The sequence below is a fragment of the Aptenodytes forsteri genome, unplaced genomic scaffold, assembly GCF_000699145.1.
Source record: "Aptenodytes forsteri isolate BGI_AS27 unplaced genomic scaffold, ASM69914v1 Scaffold269, whole genome shotgun sequence".
Taxonomy (NCBI): domain Eukaryota; kingdom Metazoa; phylum Chordata; class Aves; order Sphenisciformes; family Spheniscidae; genus Aptenodytes; species Aptenodytes forsteri.
The window spans coordinates 485736-501621 of record NW_008794418.1 but is presented as its reverse complement, the minus strand read 5'-3'; the positions used below and the strand labels follow the sequence as shown (position 1 = coordinate 501621).

The following is a 15886-nucleotide window of genomic DNA, read 5'->3' as shown; positions in this document are numbered from 1 at the left end:
GGCTCCCCGCCCGCCTCTGCCGGCGCGGGCTGTCCGGGGGGCCCGGGGAGCCGGCGCCGAGGGAGCGCCTGAGCCGAGAGAGCGAGCCGGGTGCCCAGAGGGAGGTTAAAATGAAAGTTTGAGTAGAATAATAGAAACCCCTCAACGAAGGTTTTCAGCAAAACCGGCTAAAGTCTGCTAGCTGTCTCGCCCTGCGTAGCAGCATTTTGAAGGCAGCAAGCTGGTCTGGGGGCTGGGGGTGGTTTGTTGTTTTTTCCCCACAGTGGGAAAAATTGTGGAATTTTGATTTCTGAAACGTGAATCCAGCTGCTGAGTTCACAGCCCTTCTCTCCAGCAAACTTCAGCACTCATCTCACATGACAGACTGCTCGTCTCACCCCTGCGTCAGTAATTTGTGTCTTCCCACGTGTTAGGTGCCTTTGCCTAGCGATGCCACCCATCACACCTCTTGCTCTGGGGTCCTGTTTTCCCAGGTGAAGACCACTGGGATCCCTGCAGCTCTCAAGAGTTTCCAGCTTTTAAAGGAGTGAAAAAGGGGTAGAGCTTGCACTTAATCTCAGTGCTGATCTCTGGATGCTTTTACAAGTTCCTCCCCAATTTAAGTTGTCACATTCTCAAAGGGCACTGCTGAGTATCTGCAATCTCCTAATATATATTTTTAACCCTGATTTCTAGCCCTGTCTTTGTTAGGGGGAGGATGGGGGGTGGTGCTTTAACTGGTTAGGTAGTTCAGATAAAACCTTGGGATAGCCTAGGATTTACCATGGCCATATAATGCAAGTTAAAATTATGAACTATCCTGCCTAAAACAGGATATAATGGCTTAAAAGTACCCTTTCTTCCCAGTGTTGATGTAGCCCCCGTCAATTACATGGTAGCTGTCGACCTGCACGCACTATATATAAATACCTAAGATATCAGATGGTAATGTAGCTGTTGCACCCTGGTGTAAGCGGTCTGGCAGCTGCAGCTATCTTGCTCGCAGTATCCCACCTGACAAGGGTGCCTCTGCGTGGAGCTGCACTGCACTGTGTCGACACGCTCCGTGCCGCTGGCCCCCGCACGCCAGTGTTTTGGTTAACGGGTGGGGCAGTGACACTTTGTGTTTTGTTCTGAGCTTTCAACGCTTCACTTCACTGAGTATTTTTTCCCCTTTATGCTTTTGCACCTGTATGATACTGCCTGTGCACTCAAACTCTTCCCATGACTGGGATGAAAATAAGACCCCCAGCAGCTTCCTCCCATCCCTTGTGTCAGGGCCATGTCCGCAGAAGACAGTGCTGCTTGCTCCTTGCTTTGTCTGAGCAGAAGCGAGTGGTGGTGTTTCTGCGGTGAACTTGGGGGTCTCAGTGACCAGGGTCAGTATTACACGGTGCCATTTGGTCCGAAGAACTTGAAATGGGGATGAGGAGGAAGGCTGAGGCTGAAGGTGCTGGAGGCTCCGGTCAGTCCCTGACGCTTCTCTAAACTATGGCGTGGTTGAGTAGAACCTTCTCATACCAGGCAAATGTTTTACTGTACATTACACCGCAGGGGACATCAGTAGCTCTAAGTGGTAGAAGTGGGCAAGATTCTTCATTTTGTCTTCATCTCTCACTTTTTTCCTCTGTAGTTTCTTTCGTGACCAGCTAGCAGGTAGTGTTGGGAGAACGGTGGGTGACATTGATATCCGCCACTCAACACTTGTGCTTCAGCGTTGGCTGTTGCTCTTGCTCAATGGCAGTTACTTGCTTTTCTGTTTTGACTTCTGTTTTTATGTTACACTTTCTGCTTCTCTTGTTTCAGAAGAATCCATTGAGGATGTGGAAGGGCCCAATGAAACGGCCGGTGATGCTGAAGAGCCTGCCAAGGAGCAAGAGAGTGGAGGGGACAAGGACCAGAGTAAATGGACAGGTGGGTTTTGGTCCCTCTTTTTCTTTAAATCCATGAAAGGAAAGTGGGAAGTTGCAGAGCAGCGGTCTGCAAAACTCTTTCCTTAAATGACTGCGCCACGCAGCACTGTCAGCACGACATAAGTGTCGTCCTCTGTGAAGTCTTTGGGTGTAGCTTCATGACACACTCGCATAGTTTGAGCCGTGATCGGTCATGCGTCCCCCCTCCCAGCCCTGGGCTCGCACTGGGGCAGTGGGTCGGAGCTCCCCTGTGCTCAGTGGTACTGGACCTGACCCAGGCGGGAATCGGCAGCTGCGAGGGGAGGAGGGAGAAGGGGACTGCCTCTTCTGGCAGCAGCCAGCACTTAGGGTGGATTAAGCGTATCGTGAAACCCCACCCTATGTTGTTAAGGCTTGAGAGACTGTTAGCCTGCTTTTTCATCATGGTCCTGGCTCTGGTAGCAAGATTTTGACACAGAAAGGCAGAGCAGAGAGGCAGACCCTGTGCTTGTGCTCTGTTAACTGCTCAGTTTCTGCTGGAGCCATGACATCCTGAAACAGAAACTGCAGATGCGCAACAATACTTACATTGTTGCAGTGGAATCTGAAAGGTTTCTCTTTGCAAAATCCTTAGATGGATTAATTATGAAGGTATTAGGTTACTCTGTCTTTCCCAGAAGATGGTTGCTATCTTGCAGAGGTGAGTGGGAGGAATCTTTTAAATATTCCTTGCCTTTGAGCAGAAAGCAGCTGCAAGATTGTCGTCCTCTGGAGAGGGCCGTTCCCCTCCTCAGCCGGCACTTGCTGACCGCTTCAGCGTAGGTGTGGAAACGGAGGCACTGGAGGCGGTACTAATTTTCCTTGACACAGGACAGAGCAGTTCTGACTCCCCGTTTCTGTTTCTGAACGGTAGCCCAGTCAGTTTGCAGACTGATGGTTGCTTGGTACGATGCCTCTCTCAGTCTGCAGAGATCCTTCTTCCAGGCAGCCTTCTCCTGCTGTGTTTGTGGTTGCCTCTTAGTGAGCCACAGCCAAAGAGATATTTCGGGTTACACAGTCTTCAAAAGGATGAAATGTGGTCTTTCACCTCAATACAGTTTTAATCTCAACCATTGGAAGATGTGTCCAAACTGGTGAAGAAAGCAAGCTGCGCTTCAATGCTTGTTGAAGCTCATGTTCTCAGTCTAGACTGCACTTGCTGAGGTTGCTCTGTATGTCATTCCCCATCACAGACCCATTCTTCAACCCAGAGATGCAGATTTTGCTTGGCTGTAGGTAATTTTTAGTCTCTTGTTGCGTGGGATTGTGTGATCCTAAGCAAAAGCACACTTCATGAAGTGTCACAGAAAGATGTAAGTATTGTATATTTACTAAATCTCTTAAAGAGTAAGTAGGGCCCTTTGTCCAAACCTGAAGCACTTACAAAAGCTGATCTATGTGAAAAGATTATTTTTATATGTTAAAACATGTAAGGAAAAATGAAGAACCTACTTTTTAAAACTTTTACTATCTAGAAACTCTAAATTTGGGTGGCTTTATTTCTTCATCCTGCCAGTGAAATTCCTAACCCATTTTTGATGTTTGTCAGTCAAACAGCAGATAAGAAATGGACATCTTCATTGAGTCTTCAAAGGAAAACACACAAAGGAAAATGCAGAATATGTACATAAGCCCACAGAGCTCTGGACGAGCCTTGTCCAGAGCCGCTGCAAGGCTGAAGAGTACAGCCTCAGCAAGATGTATGCATGTGCTGTTGTTGAATTCAGGTCCTGCTTTCAAACATGTAACAACATTACCCCTGAACTTTAAAGCAAAAAAAAATGTTATCCACTGTTTATGTAGAGTGGATATGTAAAACAGGTACCACACCTCGGTCTTGTATTGTTTCTGCTTTCAAGCTCCCTTGAGGAACATGGCTACGTTGCCATGTCCTTCTGGACCACAGACATGGAAAGGAATGGAAACTAGGTGAGGTTATTCATGACAACCACAGAAGAGCAGTGTCTGCACGTACAGGAATATCAAAACACCACGGTACAAATTCAGGTGTTACCAGGGAGGGAAACGGGTGATATCAAAGAAGCACTCACTTGCTGTAAGAGAAGACTGCAAGAAAAAAGCTGGTCTGCAGCTCAGCCCAGTGGGAAGGCTATCAGCCACGATGTCAAGAAAGCTAAAGAGCATAAAGCCTTCTTTGCATTCGTCTTCACTAAACAGATTGACTGCATGCGAGACCAGAGCAGCCCATGTCAGCGGCGCTATGGGGAGAGCTCGTCCTCCGACTGTGAAGGAACAGGCTGCAAAGTACTTAGTTAAGCTAAATGTTGTCACATCCATGACCTGCTGCTTCATACCTGGGTGCTTTGAGAAAGTGACTGGAGCATCCTCAGACCTGTCAGCTGCTATCTCTTGTGAATTTACAGAAAACGGGGGAGGTACCATGAGGGGACAGACATGGTGCTTATCTTTGACTAAAGGAGTAGCTGGGGAACCGCACACCTGCCAGCTCTGTTTGCCCCAGATTTTCCTGGGAATTGACCAAACAACTGTTTGTAAGTACTGACGGGAAGATAATGAGATGAGCAACAGTCGACACGGATTTGTCAAGAACAAATCATGTCAACACGACCCAATTTCCTTCTGTGTGAAGAAGGTCTTGCTTGCAGTCAGTATCTCGTATCATCTCCTTAGGAAGACTTTTGATGCTGCTTTTCAGGACAGTCTCAAAATGAAGCTCAAGCATTATGGTGTAGGTGGAGATATTATGGAATGGGTGCGTTTCTGCAGTGCTGGAAAGCTTCCTCTGGAAGATTGTGTCCATTTCTGAGCTTGGGGTGTCAAGAAAGTTGAGGAGCAATTTCAGAAAGCCCAAACAGCATGAACAACCCAGAAGAGAGCATGGTCTGCATAGCGTCAGCTGTGAGGAGAAAATGGAATGAAAGGACTTATTTGACCCAAAAAGAGAAGACCAAAGGGGAGGACAAGATAAGTCTTCTTGTGCATAAAATGCTTCTGAAAGGAAGGAAATAATTTGTTTTCCATGTTCAGGATATAGACAACAAGAAGTAATGGGTTTAAATTGAAGGGAGAAAGATTGAGGTTAGATAATAAATAAATAAAAAATTATCCTGGTACAGCTTTTGAAGTACTGGAGTAGATTTTCTGGGAAGGTTCCTCAGAGGTCTTTCAAGAAGATGAGCTTCTGTCGGGAATGAAGTAGGCACAGTTTATCCTGCTTTGGATGGACCCGCTGACCTTCGGAGGTGCCTCTGAGGCCTGCAATTCTGTGAAAGTGGGAGATAGGTGAGAAAGAAGTGCAGGCTCAAAGCCAATAAATAGTGTGTTGAAGTGGAGGTTGATAGACCTGTTTTCTGTTCATCATGCTGCAATTTGATCATTACATTCCTTAGCAATTTACTCACTTTTTGTGCCTCAGTTTCTTAACCGCGCACTGGGTGATTATTTCTTCCCCTTTCTTCAAGATTTGTGAGATCTCTAACAAAATGTCGAGTATGTCTGCCAAGCTCCCTCTGCACAGACACGCGAGTGATGAGTCAGGGTTGTTCGACTGCTCTACGGTACATGCGTCCGCATGTGGCAGGCTGCACCGGTGTTGGTGTTAGCACTGAAAGGAAAAAGCTCTCTGCTTTCATTGTAAATTTGTCAAAATGTCTCAGCTGCAAAGTAAATTTATCGATTTGGGGTTTTTATTTATTTTAAAACAGAATAATCTTAAGCAGAAACATTTTTTAGGTAATACTTTCCATTAAAATATACATGTGGAAAACTCCATCCCAAATAAGGATTCATTTTACCTTGATTTTCTCATACGGCTTTGTGGCTCCTAAAAGATTTCTGGAAAGCGGCAGCGCCGTCTGCTTTCAGCAGTGCTCGCACTGCCTCTGTTCCCCTCAACTCCTAACAGGCAGCGGTGCTTCACAGGCACTAACACTGTTGTGTGACTCCTAAAATACTGCGTGGAGAGAAAAGGGCTGATGTTCCCTGTTTCTAGATGGGACCTGTTGGTTTTCGCTTTTTCCCCGCTCTCCGGCAGTGGGATTAAGCAGCTCCCAAGCGCCGTTCGGTGCAGCCCCCTCGCACCGGAGCTACCTCTGCCCTGCCTGCTCCCCTCCTGCTCCAGAGTTGTCCACCTCCGTGCTGGAGAAGGGAGATGCTCTTTGCCTGATGGCTGAGCTTTAGAAATTATCTCATCATGACTAACGTGAGATTTATCACAAGCATACCAGCAAGGAGGAAAGAAATCATGGCTATTCCCAACTCCATTTTTAAGGCAGGATGTAAATGATTAATATTCAACACATTGGTTTCCAGCTAAAGCCTGAATCGGAGCAGGGTAGATCAGTACGAGACTTTTGAGATTTGGGGTGGGGCTTATATGTATTTTCTGACCAGAGAGAAGCACTTCATCTGCAGTGACCCAGCTATGAAAGAGACTTTCTTAATGCACTGTTGGTTGTATAGATACAGAATATCAGATTTTTTTCCACAAAAACAAGAAACAAACTCTACTTAAAATATAGATTGAAATGAAATATTTCTAGAGGACTAGCCTGAAGGGCTTTTATTTTTTTTAATGATTTTTTTTTTTTTAAATCCATGATGCTCACCTAACACAGAGCAATTAGTGCAATGGAGCGTCCCTGATTCGAATCCGTGGTAGATTGCTATTAAAGGAGGTATTAATGGGCTGCCGAGAGCTGGGAAATTGTTGCAGAAAAGTGTGTTTATGGAGTATGGTGCTGGCAGGCATGATTTCAATCGGATTTGACATGTTTAACATAAATGTATACTGCACAGCTCCTGCAGTTTATGAATAATTCCTACAGGCCCACTGCCTTTCTAATTACTGAAATTGAAAAAAACAGGTCAGGCACATCCTGACGGAAATCTATTACTGCCCCTCCCCCCGCTGCCGCTTTTTTCTGGTTTTTTTAATATATGGCATTTGTTGAGCGCTTAATGGCTGGGATATTCTGTGGACCAGAGTAAAGACGAGGGCGGGAGTGGGCTGGGAGGAAGGGGACAAGGGGCGCGATGGAGCGGCTCTCGACCCTGGCTTCTGTGTGAAAGAAAGCTCGGAGAGGGGATGGGAAGGCTGGCTGTAATTGTGCTTTTTTCCTGAGGATTTACGAAGCACAAAAGGCTCCCGGGCGCCAGCTCAAGCCCAGGAAAACAGCCAGGTCGGGTGCCTCCGTGCCACGGCTCGCCGGGGAGGCTGAGCTCAGAGCGGGGCGTGCGCCTGGCTTCCGGGCGGCATCCGCAGGTGCTGGGTTTCTGGTCTCTGGGGGCGAAGGGGAGGCGATGGCCCAGCAGTGGCTCTGGGAGGACCCCAAAGGCCCATCGGCCCTTCCCCGGGGCAGGCCGTGGGATTCTTCCCGAGCTCTGCCTGTTGGCTGGAGCTGGCCGGCCGAGGGCGCTGCTCCAAGCCGTGGCCCCAGAGCATCCCCGGTCACCCTCTGCGCAGCGTCCTGGCCTGGTTCTGCCGTGCTCGCCCCGTCCTGGCCCTCTCCGCTCTGGTGGGGCTGTTGAGCCCAGTCATGTGCACAGTGTCTTTGATTCTTCCTTGCGATCGGCTTGATTGTTTTTATGACTCTTTTTTGAACTCTCTTTTTCTGTTTATACTAGTGAAGTATGGCTACTAAAAAATAAAAAGCAGCAAAATTACCGATCTGGCCCAAGTTGAACAATTGTTGACTTCTAGCTGGGAGAAATGGTCCTGCACGCCCCCAAAACGGAGCCGGCCCTCCCTGCCTGCACGGCTCCCTGCCGGCTCTCGGCTGCCTTTGCCAGTTGCTGATCTTGAAAGCACGTGCATGTCGTGTTCACCACCGTAAAACCCGGTTGCTCCCTCCCCAGCAGTGATAACACATACTAAAACCCGCCCGTGCGGCAGCCCCTGCTTTCTAGGACGTGCGGGAGCGCAGAGGGGCTGTCTCGGTGGCACTGCTGGGTGAATTGCTTTGCTGGTGTCTGAAGCTGCTGTGCTGCAGCGGAGCCTGTCCAACAGCTGCTTTGCTGTTTTCAGATACTTTTAATGCATGTTCTTCGGCAAGTGGGTCTCTGCTGACGTCTCTGCTATCTCCACTCTCTGTGTTCGCTCTTTCCTCACCGGTACTTTCTGCTCACCAGGTAGCTATGTGCTGCCCGGCAGTGGTGGTGATCTCTCCTTGCTGGTTTTGAGGAGTTAGCAGAATTACTGTTGTTTAGACCATCTCCCAAGCTCAACACGCTGATTTAATAAATTAGTTGATATGGACTCTCATCATAGGTTAGTTGAAATATTTATTCACTTGAATTGGACAGTAATATTCACACAGATTGATAGCTGGTTCAAGAACCATATGAAATAGGCAAATATAAAAGATTATTGCTTGTTTCCTTTCAGCCACTTTGTAATGTAAAAAACCCCAAGATTTCCCACAGTTCTGAAGATATAATCTTAGACATCATTGCTGGAAGAAAAGGTGCAGTGCTTTAGGGTACCGCTTCGCAAACGTGGGTCATGCTGGGCACAAGATGGGACGATTTTCTACGTACCCCGTCTTTCCTTCTGCCTGGCGCAGGTCTCCATTTAACTCAGAGGGGCAAAGAGGGAGCTGTCGCTCCCAGGGCAGGGAAGCCTCCTGGCTTCGGTCCAGGCCTTTTCTTTCGGGTACGTTTGCTGGAGTGTTTTGCTACTCGTGTGCCAGTGTCAGCTTCTGCTACTGTCGCTGCCACGTACGTGTCTGTGAGCACCTGGACCCTCATCCCAGCATGCCGGTGTGGCAGGGCTGCCTGTGGCCGCGTTGCTCACCAACTTTCCTGCTCCCTGGGTCAGAGTCGGGATTCTCATAACCTTTGGGACTGATCCATAACTTTGTGCCATTGCTCCAGGATCTCTCACCCAGCCTGCGCGGGTCATTTTCTCTCCCCCCAGTGCCTTTGCTCTTGGTCCACAGCGCAGCACCGCCTTAGAGCACTGCGCAGGGAGCAGCACGGCTCCCGGCAGGTCACAGGGCCTCCTTCAGGAGCCGACAGGAGATGAGCTGATCTGCAGGGCCGCGGGGAAGATCTGTGGTGCTCATGATGGCAAGCAAAGCGCTGCCTCCACGTGCCCCTTGATCTGCCTGGCGTATCTCCGTAACATTTTCTGGGTGTTTGTACAGAGCGTGGCAGAAAAGTCTGGTGGCGGCTGGGGCTTTTGGGTACTGTAATATGAATATTTAATAGTAATTCAGTTGTTCATACTCACTGCAGGCTGGAAAGTATGACACAGCATTAGAAAAACAAATTATTTGACCATTTTCAGGGCCACATTTCTGAAAGGCAGCAATAAAGGTCTGGGTACAAAAGTGTGCTTGCAAATCTCTGTGTATTTACTTCTGTCTATCATGCGATCCCATTATTTATCAAATACAGAGTTGAAAAAATACTGTAGAGCAACAGGCAATATACAGGCCTGTTAGTATGGCTACAACATCTTATTAGAACGAATGGTACCTTCAGGGAATAAGGAATGTAAACAGACAGTGTTTCAGAAGGAAACATTCAACCATACGTTATTAAGACACGAGGTAACAAACGGGCAGCGCTGTAACAGGGTTGAACGCCCAGGTGCCCTTTTGGGGAGGCCTGAGCGGGGCTCTCACCGCTTTTGTGTCACCGCAGTCTCTCGGTGGAGCTACCTTCTCAGAGTTATTCTTGCTGTATTAATACAAATTGTGTGTTTATGCGCGATAGCAACGGTCTGCCAGAGAGGCCGAGACCGAAACTTTGTGCGCCCTTTTTTTGGGCTCCTGAGTTGCTGTTGATGGAACTGCGCAGGTAGGTCTGGACCACAGGGCCTGGCCTTGCCCATCACCCGCAGTGAAGGCTGCGTGAGCATGAAAACAGATAAAACAGTCAGCTCCAGTCTCAGAATTTCAGGAGGAAAACCACAGCCGTTTTAAGGATGCTCCTCTGCGAGACCCTTGCAGGAGTGGCGGCTGCCATCGTGGGCGTTTCCAGCCGCAGGGCTGTGCAAGCACAGCAGGCAGGTCGGTCTGGTCCAAGGGCTCGTGATGCTGAGTAATTGCTCCAAGAAAACGTCAGGGGAGGTTTAAGGAGGGAGGCACCACCAAATATGGAATTTTATTTTCCATCGGGCAGTGAAAACACAGTTCCCTGGTCCCACTGAAAACTTTTTCCCAGGCGGGCTGCTGAACTTAGTAGGAAGGGATTTTTTTCAGTAGGCTGGGGGGCAGGGTGGGTGTTGTTTTTTAAATCAATGGAGATAGCAGAAACCCCACTGTAAATTTCTAGGGCAAGTGGCAAGCTGGTTTACGGAATGCAGGGAGATGAGAACCTCTGGCTTACGGAAAGCAGCATGAATTAATAATCATTTAATTGGCTTCTCCATTATGTTGCTGGGTTGGGAGATGGAAGTTTAGATGAAGGGGCTGTCAGTGGTACTTTAGCTAAAAGAATCTGATGGCTGGGAGGCGGTGTGGCGACTCCTTTCCCACCGGGATGGAGAGCAGGCAGCTTTGGGGACCCTTGCTGGTTTTGCCCCTGGACCTAGCAAAGGAAAGGATCCCCACTTCCAAGGAAGCGTCCCATCTCATCTCTGAAGTAACGCCTGGGAGGATTTCTCCTCCTCCTCTGAAAAGCAGAAGCTGCCAAGGAAGAGCAAGAAGACAAGTAGGTCTCTGAGAAGTGCTGTGGTGGGCCAGCACACCTGCAGCAACACCGTACCGTTGCACTTGGCTTTCAGGTACATTTGTTGAGAAATGCAGATTTTTCTCTAAGGTCGGCAAATCTGAACTAAATCCATCTGAAGAGTCAAAATAATAAAAATACTAATGATACATAGTTGTACATCGTACTTTAAACCCAGATTCCTTTTTCTTTTCTGCAAGGCCCGTACCTCTAGAGCATGGTCTTGGACGTGGTTAGGGCACAGATGTTGTGCTCCACCTTCTCTGGTGCCGAGCTGCCGTTTGGGGCCGAGGCCCTTTTGTCATTTCGCAGACTCCGCGCAGACACGAAGGTCCCGCGCAGCTGCTGGAGAGCTCTGCAGGCAGGCACCAAGCTGCGTGTCCTCATTTCTCCAGGCAGAAGAGAGTTCTTAATTCCTCTGATCTGTGATGTGGACTGAATGTGTCACTATGTGTGTTTGGCTGTTTATCAACAATAAACTTCGGTCTCGGTGTTAAAATTCCCACGTGAGCTGTCAACTCAAAAAATACTACTTAGAACAAATATTCAGTATGTGTTTTTTCAGAATTCTGCAACAAACCAGTTATTCTGGGGTCTGGACAATCATAAATAGTTCTGGTTTTGAAGGATTAAAGTTATGGGTTGGATCAAGTCCATTTAATAAAATTGGGCACTTTGGAGATGGTAAGTAAAAGTAAATTTTAATTACCTTTTACTTTTCCCTAATTCTAAGCAGGCTGCTTCCCAGTAGAAAGGAAATGAGAAAATACCCTGTCGTGACTCCAAAGGTTACAGCTAGTGTTCAGCAGCTGCGGGGTAGTTGACAGTTGGGTTGCTGAATTTAGTCACTGCATCTGAAAACGTCACATTGGTGAGCTGCTAGAAGCGGTACACAGTGAAGTCGGTGGCAGAGGGTGAGGACCAGGGGCTCCCCGAGCTCCTCGTGCCTTGCTGTGCCAGTGCAGATCCCATCGCCGGCGGGGACACCAGGGGTTTTGTAAGTGTCCAGAGCTCACCTGGGTTTATTAATGCAATTCGGTAGGTATTTCATGGTTCTCACTCTGTTGCCAAAACTGAAAGCATTGTCATCCTTTATTTGGAAAGGTGACCCATATACATGAGCAGAGGTTTCTCCAGTCATCCCTTTTCGTCCCTCGTGTCCCCTGCCCCTCTTGCAGGCTCGTGGTGCCAGCACGGTTCGTGGCAGCGCTTGTTGGTAGTTTTGCAGAGCAGATGACACCCAAAGGTTTGAAGCGGCAGTTGACAGGTACAGAGCCTTGAGAGACCCTGCCCGGACCACGCAGGAGACACAGTCACCATCCAGGGCAGAGAAGTCTAAGGGGACCCAAAGTCATGGCTGGCGTTGTTGTCCTAGCCCAGTACAGGGCTGGAGCAGAGCTCGCATGGCTGCGTGAACGTGCTGGCAGACCTGGGGTCTCAGGACGGTGGTCCCAACGCTTGACTGCCTGATTGGGGCTGACGCTTCAATGTCCGAGGTCACACCGAGGAGTGGACAATGTCAACAGCAATTAGCCTCCTTATTGGGGCCACTCACATCACACAAAGCTCGGGCAGGGCATTTTAAGGCAGGGTGGTCCTCCATCCACCACGGTACTGGCTCTCAGTGGTGGTCTCTGCCTCCCCAAACCCACCAGGAGGGACCGCTTTCCTCAGCAGAGGAGCAGTGCAGGCGGGTCTGGGGTGGTGCCGTGTTTCTCATGCTCCAAGCACATTTTATTAGTAGGAAGTAAAGGAGACCAGCTTTGGTCCTGTAGACATCTTTCATGACTTTCCGGTTCTGAACCCCAGGTAGAGTCTCGGGTTCAGCCAGCAGATTGACCTGAAAAGCAGCCCATTGTTCTGCGCAGGGGGCAGAGTGGGATCTGCGTTGGTGTCCGAAAGTCAGCCCTGACACTGCAGGCTTGTTTTAAACAAAGAAACTCTAGGTTTGGACGTTGTAACAGAGCTGGCAGCACAGTGAGGTCCTATGGTTTTGGTTTCAGATACAGCCTGGCCTTTACATCCATGCATGGAGGCTGTGCAACCAGCCAGGGCTGAAATACCAGGCATGCGGCAGGGCAGCGCTACAGGGAAGGAAATCACTTCTAAGCAGGCTTTAGCATGGCCAAGTCTACCAGGAGAAATTTAGTAGCACCAGAGCTCTTCTGATCCCTGCCTCCCTCTGGCAGTATTGTAACCTGTTTGCAATACCTGTTTTCCCTCTCCTGGAAGTTACTTTGCCTCTGTTTAGCTGAACGCTTAGAGGTGGGGTCTGGCAGGGAAGGCGGTTAGAAATGGGGATTGTATTTCTTACTGTGATGTGGTACCTTTCGAAATACTGCTCATGTCAGTGGATGGAAGGATCTTTGAGAAGGAAGCAGTTTACCTGGATCATACTCTAACAGCATCTTCTGAAACAAGGAGCAGATAACAGCGGGTTCACAAAGAGAATCAGAGACAAGGGGAAGAGTATGGGGGGACCAGTCTAAGAATGCTACAGTGCCTTGTTAATCGGCAGCCGATCCATCATATTAAATATCCAGCTGTCATATATTACCTTTCAAGTGAAAATGAATAACTCCCATTAAGGGCGAAATGGGTTTGAAGTCGATTCGAGACAGATTAAAGTACTGTTATGAATGTGTGTTCGGGGAGGAGGAGACGGGGGCTGTGTATAATATACTTGTCCTTACAGTTTTTAAATAATAGATGTCCCACAAATTTATGTACTGCAGGCTGCCAGGGTTCGGGGGAGGGGTAAAGGTCAGGGATATGCTTCTTGGAGTGCCTCAACTTGCGGAGTGTTTTGCTGTTGACTTCTGGGCTCATTTGCCTTTTTCTGTTTTGCTGAAATAAGATCACCTTTCCTCAGCTTGTTACAGTGTGAGATTGTCCGGGTCCTGTCCCAGCACTGACTGTAGGCTGGGTCCTGCTGCCGGTCTGCCATCGTAATTTTGGTGGGACCGCTTGCTGGGAAGTACCATCAGATGCTCTTCGCTGAGGCGCATAGGCTGAGGTGGCCGGTGCCATCCTGGCAGTGTGCCGTTGCTTCCAGCACAGAGTGCAAGTCAGTTGGGTTGAGGACCACAGCTTCCAGCCGTCTCCAAGGCAAACGTATTCCAGAGTGTTCATATGCAAAACGTCCTCGGTGAGCTAGGAGTATGAGTTCTGCTTTGTCGAGTCAGTCCAACCGCTCGCGGAGATGACACATTGGCCTTCACGTCTGGCCGAGCATTTGTGTGTCCGGCATAAACACAGGACAAGACTCTCCTGCACCTAAGAGGTTGTAAGCAGCCCACAGAAATAGCTGAGATTTCTCTGCTTCTAACTGTAAATGACACAGCTCCCTTACTATGGAAGATAATCAAGAATGAACTTTTTTTGGCCAGGCTTTGTAGGATGTAAGTTAGTCCACAAACTCATCCTCCTCCAACGCCTTGGCATGTGTTTCAAGAAACAGCAGCAGTGGAAATGGAAATACTGTCTTTGTCCAATTTAAGCCTCTTTGGGGATGTCCTGATATAAATCTCTTTCTGTTACAGCACCAGCCAGCCAGGCAGAGAAGGAGCTGACAGAGCCTCCAGCATCCTCTAAACGAATATCGTTTCCCAGCAGCTCTGAGTCACCTCTCTCCTTTAAATGGTCAAAAACTTCAGAGGAGACCAAATCAGAGCAGGTAAGGAAGAGGAAGAACCCAGCTTTTTGTGCATCTACAAGCAGGTAATTTGTTTCATATGTGCCAAAAGCAAAAAATAAAATAGGAGAAGGAGGATGAAAGGCGGATAACTGGTGGTAGGAGAAGGCATCAAATTATTAAAGTCTAGCTGTAAGGAAAGAGGAAAGCAGCAGCTGTAACAATTGCATGATTCATTTGTCTTGCCTTGCAGATGTATCAGTGTCCATATTGCAAGTACAGTAACACAGACGTGAATCGACTGCGGGTGCACGCCATGACCCAGCACTCAGTGCAGCCTATGCTCCGCTGCCCGCTCTGCCAGGACATGCTGAACAACAAGATCCATTTGCAGCTGCACCTCACCCATCTGCACAGTGTGTCACCTGACTGTGTTGAGAAACTCATCATGACGGTAAGTGGCTGCGTAGTCAAGCACGTCTGCTGCCTTCCTAGCAAAGATGAAGAGTAAAGGGATGGCCTGACCTGCGCGGGCTAACTTTGCTGTAGTGGACAGCTCCTTCATCTGTCGGGGCTCTGTCATTTAGGTTTTTCCCATCCCTGCATGGTTTATCTGCAGAGACTATCTTGGTCACGCTTGAGCACTGTGGAAACTGGCAATGTTGCAGCATTGAGTAATTTCCTTGTGAAGAGATTAGAATAAATACGATTTCCTTTACCTGCTGAGGTCATTGCATGGGATCGTATTTTGCACAGAAGCTTCTGGAAGATACAGTAGCTGATGTGCTGTGCTGCTCCTGTTGCAGAGAGAAAGTGCTCGTGTGTTGATGAGCACTTCCCAAGAAGGACAGCCATGGTGATTAAGGTAACATTACGGGAAATTAGATATCAGGTTTCTGCTTAAAATATGATTTTAAGAACCAATAGCGTAACTTCCCTTGGCGGTCTCATCTCGTGGAGAGGAGACAGTCCTATTGTGCTGCCCATGTTCTGCGCTTCGTTCACTTAATGAGGATCATTGTTGTGGTTGTATGAGATAAGTTGTATCTGTTACTTCTGTGAGGAGTCGCTCCATTCAAAATTACAATGCTTTTGTTGTGCAACAATTCCCTTTTTTCAGGGTAACCTGAACAAGCAAGGGGTGCACTGCTGTTAGCCCAAGGGAGGTGGAACCTTATGGGAACGTTGAAAACTAGAACTACTGTTTCAAGTGCTGTTTTTAAGATGTTTTGAAATGCCTGGTTTTAAATTAAAATTTAAGCATAGGCAGTTAAAATTCTCTGAAATAGGAAGTTAGCCACTGAAGTGTGGAGTGAAAGTTTGCTAGATAAAGTCAACTGTCTTCACGTAGAGCTCAAAACTTGTAATGACTCCGCTTCTCCAGCTGTTTGTCAAATGACATCGTGCCTGTGTATGGGTTGTGATTGCTATTGCAATATTCTGATTGGGAGCAGAAAATTCAGACAGCAGATTGTGGTTCAGCACACACATTTGCACCAGGCTTTTGTTCTGCCCTGTATCCTTGCTTTAGCACCTAGCATGGGAATCCTCCTCCAACACCATCTCTGAGGAATTGAAATTCGTCTTAACTGGAGAGCTAGTGCTTGGTGAGAAGTAGTAAATTAACAGCGCAGTGTTCAAGTTCTCATTTGTGAGACCTGGGTTTGTGCTCTGGCTTGCTTTA

General features: G+C 48.2%; 1 protein-coding gene across 1 annotated transcript in view; it reads left to right on the top strand.

Annotated features, from left to right (window-relative positions):
* ZFHX3 (zinc finger homeobox 3) overlaps nucleotides 1-15886 on the top strand; it is a 115411-nt gene that overhangs the window by 77218 nt on the left and 22307 nt on the right. Inside the window, 3 exon segments of the mRNA XM_019474672.1 lie at nucleotides 1786-1893; nucleotides 14111-14244; nucleotides 14456-14656. Coding sequence (XP_019330217.1) covers nucleotides 1786-1893; nucleotides 14111-14244; nucleotides 14456-14656 — 443 coding nt within the window.